Source organism: Thalassophryne amazonica, chromosome 5 (genome assembly GCF_902500255.1).
Source record: "Thalassophryne amazonica chromosome 5, fThaAma1.1, whole genome shotgun sequence".
Classification (NCBI taxonomy): Eukaryota; Metazoa; Chordata; class Actinopteri; order Batrachoidiformes; family Batrachoididae; genus Thalassophryne; species Thalassophryne amazonica.
The window spans coordinates 6,011,429-6,017,428 of record NC_047107.1 but is presented as its reverse complement, the minus strand read 5'-3'; the positions used below and the strand labels follow the sequence as shown (position 1 = coordinate 6,017,428).

Below are 6,000 nucleotides of genomic sequence, written 5' to 3'. Positions count from 1 at the left end.
TTGGGCAGGGGGCGTGGCAAGCAACAACTCCTTTCCATTTAAAGCAACAGGCACAGAAACAGCTGGTCTTTAAAGGATGCACCAATTCAAGGTTTTCAGCTACAAATTAGATTAGATCTTCAAGATCAACTAAACTATATTTGAAAAAATTAATACAGCAGTCAAGTATTTTCTGTGTACAGGATGTCACAGTGTAACGATGTCCTGCAGAGAGAATGAGGTAACATTCCACCCGTGTGTGTTATAATCTGTGGTTTTCCATTTCTTCTATTCATAGCCAGGCTGGATGCACATGCACGATTAGAGCATGTGAGTTTTGGATGACCAGGATGGAAGAGCATAGCTCCTTCACAGAAGTTCCTCCCTGTCCAGGAAACCAAGGCTTTAGACCAAGAATGCAGTCAGACTACAATCAACAGAGATCTGGACTGAGAACCATTTGAGCTACTAAAGGACTCCACCTTGACTTTGAACTAGTGTTCCTTTTCAAGTGTGTTTGTGTGTGTGTGGGGGGGGGGGGTAATGTTGTGGTGTGAGATGTTTCCGGTGCTTCGGTCATCTCTAGGACCTTTAAGACATCTGGTGAGCTACATGAGTTTGCTGATAAGGTGTGTAACATGACCCCTTTAAATGCAGACAGGAATCATTTATCATCTGACGTAACAGTCAAAATTTCTAACAGACTGATGAAAAAGACGATCGCTCCGTTTCTCTAAAGCCTCCGACTCCCAGAACAAAAACCTGCTTAAGCACAACTTATTTACAATATCTTACAAAATTGTACAGCTGGTGTAACTATAACTAACAACCATTATTAGTTTGACAAGTCTTTGTTAAAAACTATCAAGATGTACACTTTGTGACACATTATTAGCTTGAAACATCATTAACAACAAGTGTTAGTTAAAATTCAGTATGAACTAAAGACAATATACAGTTTTCCATTAAAAAGTACAGCTCGGGGCCTGGAGTCAGGCTTTGCCTGCAGAGAACTTCTCCTCTGTCTCACAGATCTCAGAATCAGGAGTAAAAACAAAACTATAAAAGAGATCAAATACAATGCAGCATCACAAAAAAACTGCATGCTTCAAAAATATTAAAAAATACAGCATCAGCACGTGTTGGAGTTACACGATGTGATCAACCCTCCTTTTTTGTTACTTTTGTGGAGAGGTGGAGTTTAGTCAGGCATCAGTAGAGTGGGCCGGGTACAGGCGACCTCGATGTGGGGTCTGAGAGTTCAGGTGGAGCGGACACAGACACGGGTCAGATCAGATCCAGCACAGCTTCAGTTCCAGCTCTCAGTCCAACGCACTGTACACATTTAGACAGGCTTCAGCTGAACTCAACACTTTGAAACATTACGGCGGACAGACGGCATAATGTATGTGTGTGTGTGTTTGTTACCTCTCGCTCTCAGTGGTAGCCGTTGGTGAAGGCCGTGGCAATCAGAGGTCCCTGTAGGAGCAAAGAAAAAAAAAAGTTCAGATGTGCAATCTGAACTTTTTTTATGGAGCTTAAAGTGGAACAAAAAATGTCTTGTCACCACAGATTTCTCACGCACAGCGTCAACATAGTGACAAAAAAAAGTGGTGAATTCTGACACGTCGTTATGATTAAAGATTCTCTACAACAACATTTTAATGCACATGAAATACAGTACTTTGTAGACTGCAGCTTTTTCACAACATGTTCACTTGGTGTGAATGTACATTATTTCTCGTCCCCTCACTGAAACAAAGACAGGGATGAACATCTTCTGCGGATTTCTGACTTTTTCTGGATTTCTGAGCCATTTCTGAGATCAGTGTAAATATGTTGAGAAAAATTGGGTGTAGGGGTGGAGGTTGCAGCGGGGCCAGCCGTGCCAGTTAAACCTTTCCTCATATTCATGGAAATTCACATTGCTGAAACTGCAAGTTAAAACGCAAGATCTCATTGGTTACTTTTTCTACAAAACCGAACTTTCAGACAATCAGAATCTCTGTAAATCTAAAGTCACTGAAAGTACACGGATGTGGACATTTTGATTTTCTGCATGTTTGGTCTGTCGAGCTGCATCTGTAACATGGCCAAAATTATAGAGAGAGACAAAGGACAAAGACCACATTAAAGACATTGATAGTGGTGTAAAAAAACAGGTTTAAGTGGACATGGTTGGACATTTATGGGACAAAAGCAAGACTTGGTGAAGCTCTCTGCACACTACGTTTGGATTTCACCAACAAAACCTTGGAAGAACACTGCAAGATGAAGAATCATGTCATCAAATTAATATTAAACGAACTAATCTGCCCAGGTCCAGAAGGTGGAAAAGCCCACAGCACTCGTACCACTCAGCGACAGGGGTGTGTCCAATAATTCTATTCATGCAATTAAAATGTGTTTACAATGACTGAGATTTTTAAGTGTGGTGCAGTTATTTATACTGTACATGTACTGAAGTGAAATTCAGTGCTGCAGTACAGCTGGTGCTTAGGACGTGTGCTATTTAATGATACTATGCTGTATGTGCCTGTGAGGTTTTCCTGATAAGTAGTGGGGGGTGCAAACTCACATGGTGTGATTTAGAAATTTATTATGGGGCATACATTTCAGATGTGAATATTAATAAAGTCACTGTTTTATACCACAAATGTTTTGATAGGTTTTAATCTTTAATAAGGCAGGTATCACTGAAAAAAGGTCTACAGACTGATTATTTTATTACAGTCAGACTTCCACAAACCCCAACATACAAACAAAATATAAAATGGAAAATCATGAAATTAGGTCTCTCTAGTGGCTCTGAAATTCCTCTAAAATGCTCAAAACCTGTGGGCCCCAAACCTGTGGGACCCAAACCTGTGGGACCCTGCTGACAGCCTGCGGCGACCCCCGGCCCCCCGCTGATTTTCAGAGTTTTTTTTCTCATGCCTGCAAAGAACTAAAGGCCCGGTCTCATGGCACTTAACAAAGGGCAACGAAGCCCAAATGAAACAAGACTGTGTTGGCATTGTTCACCTTCGCACAGCTTCATTCCTGCAGCTGGCGCTTCGTCCAGATTTTTAAACTGTTGAAAAATTTGAACGAATGTCGCCGAAAACCTCAATTAGTCCGTATTTCATTTTGCTGTAGTTCTTGACTTTTTTTTTATCCTTTGCTTAGTTTTTATAACGTTAGCGTTTAGTTTGACTTCGTTTGACCAGCTGAATGTTTTCATACAGTACAGAAGCTAGTTTGTGAGCACTCCTGCATCTACAACCCCTGGCAAAAATTATGGAATCACCGGCCTCGGAGGATGTTCATTCAGTTGTTTAATTTTGTAGAAAAAAAGCAGATCACAGACATGACACAAAACTAAAGTCATTTCAAATGGCAACTTTCTGGCTTTAAGAAACACTATAAGAAATCAGGACCCTCTGCTTGGTCTAAAAAAGTAACTGTACTGACTGCCACAAATTTTTTCCTGATTTCTTATAGTGTTTCTTAAAGCCAGAAAGTTGCCATTTGAAATGACTTTAGTTTGTGTCATGTCTGTGATCTGCTTTTTTTCTACAAAATTAACACCTGAATGAACATCCTCCGAGGCCGGTGATTCCATAATTTTTGCCAGGGGTTGTATAAAGCAGTCCGACACGGTGGAGACTTTTAAATCAAGACTGAAGACCCACTTTTTCAGACTGTCTTGTTAATTTACTTATGTTTTTTATGTTTTCTTGTAATTTCTTTTATTCTACTATATTTTACTTTCTACCGTGTCCTTTTCGATTTTAATTCATTTTATGGTGCTATGGATTGTGTTGTGTGAAGCGCCTTGAGCGACTCTGTCGTGAGATGGATAAATTAATAAAATTGAAAACTGAAATTGAATCCTGCTGCCACTGCGTTCATGTACCGTCGGAAATTACAGGGCAAACTCAGCCCGTTTGCTTGGATTTTTTTTTATCTGGGTGGGGGGTCACCTTCACTGGGCTCAGGCACCTTATATAGGCCAGAATTAACCTTTGGTGTGGATACAATGAATTATTTTACCAAAAATAAAATGAAAACCACGCTCCTGTCACAAGCAACAGCTGAAATTGAAACAACAAAAAAAGTTGTGTAATTTCTGATGGTACTTGAATGAAGCGTCAGCAGTAGCCATCGCCTCCTGCGCATGCTTATTATTTTTTATTAAATATAACAATATAACTGTAGGAATGACAATCCAGCCCTTCTGTACATGTGGCAACAGGTAGATGATTCAGATGATTATATAAAGAGCTGTTCTGGAAGGTAGAATTCACATTGTGGATCAGTGGCAGCTCGTGGAAATGGGGCGTTCACACGAACTAAACAATTTACTGCTCTGATATATTCAATCATCTTTACACTTATATTTATTCCCCATTTTGACAGTTTTCTGTTATAAATCAATATATGCCACCACAGCAAACAAGTTTTTTTTTTTTTTTTTTATTGGAGCAAGATGGAGCAGGCAGCGTGTTGTCAATCTGAACCAGATAGTGAGGATTCTGATGAGATGCTCTGGCAAACGAACCAGAGCAGGTGGACCCACGACGTCCGCACAGATCTCCACAGTGGGTCGGATCACGCTCTTCTGGTTGCAGTTTCTCCAGAACTCAGGCGCTATAAGCTCCATCCTAGAGTCCTGGAACACAGAGATGCAGACGCACACTGCTCCAGCAGTCGCTCAAGTCACGTTTCATTTAACCCTCTGGGGCCGACGCCGTCGTATACGACGGCTAAGACCAAGCTTTACTAAATTATCAATAACTTTTTAAATGATGAGATAGAAACTTACTTTTTTTGCTGAAAAGTTAACACTGCAGACTTTCGAGCCAGCCATCGGCCATCTTTGTACTCCTCATAGAAGCTGTGATGATAGAAGCTGATGTGCGCAATGTGAGTGTCCAATCGTAATTGGTTCACCGTCACATGGTTTTCCAAAATCCAATCGTAGGGCAGATTTCCCTCACGTGAAAAGCCAAAGATCGTTTTCGGGAGTGATATGTTACTAGCTGGCCCGTTTGAATAGCCCCCTGGGTGCTCCAGTGAGTGCATACTATTAGTACATACTCAATGCTCCCTGTGCCATTACGCACAGCGATCAGTGAAAGCAGGAGCAGACAAAGAGCCTCTGATGACAATCTCACGTGCTCAAACAAAGAGTGTGTAACTATCAGGATTGCTCCACTAGTTTGCATGTGAATGTTACTGTATAACTCTGTTGCTCTCTCTGCGTAAAGCACTGTTTACCATATCAATGGACAACAAAACGCATAGACCATTTTGTAAATATTGTTCTTAATGTGCATTTGTGTTTATTGTTTGAACCTTTTTCTTGTACAGTCTTTCACACAAGACCTCAAGTTACCTTTATAAAGTGTCAAAATAGTTTATTATAGTTTGCTGTGTGTTTTGAATAAATGTGTGTGGAAAATTATTTTTCCTTGCCTATTTTTGATTGTAAACCTTTATTACACTTATAAAACACAACAGAAACATATATATTCTGAAAGCACAGGTTGTCCTGAAAAAAAAGAGACATAAAACTTGATTGTGGGATGCAGGGAGAGCTGTTAACAGCAATAATAAAACATTTATGCCAGGCGAGTAAACTGTCAAAAAATGCCCTCCGACCCCAGAGGGTTAAATTGTGGAGATCAACGTTAGCTTCGGTTTTGGTTTTGTTCCTCTTTCGTCCCTTTTGCGCTCTTGATTCACAGGCTAGTCGGTGATAAAGCTCGTTCGTCAATCTTTTCTCAACGATTTGTGACTTTTTTACTTTTTTCCCCTTCGTTCAAGAATCGTATGCCGTGTGACCAGGCCATGAAAAAGAAAGTATCAGTGCTGTAGCCACACCCATCACCTTTGTGACTGGCCAGTTCAATTTGTAATGCAATAAATATAATACATACAAATATAGACTCAGCATAGCACATGTGCACACCACAGTGTGTGCCGTTACTTAACACAAGGGTTCTTCAGGTCCAAAGATCATGTGTGGAGTCCGTA

General features: G+C 40.5%; 1 protein-coding gene across 1 annotated transcript in view; it reads right to left on the bottom strand.

The window, feature by feature from the left end:
* Positions 1-282: 282 nt before the first annotated feature.
* Positions 283-6,000, bottom strand: part of msi1b (musashi RNA binding protein 1b) — a 164,011-nt gene continuing 158,293 nt past the window's right edge. Inside the window, exons 14-15 of the mRNA XM_034169683.1 lie at positions 1,408-1,458; positions 283-1,314 (exon numbers count right to left, since the gene is read on the bottom strand). Coding sequence (XP_034025574.1) covers positions 1,417-1,458 — 42 coding nt within the window. The 3' untranslated portion in view covers positions 283-1,314; positions 1,408-1,416. The remainder of the gene's footprint in view (positions 1,315-1,407; positions 1,459-6,000) is intronic.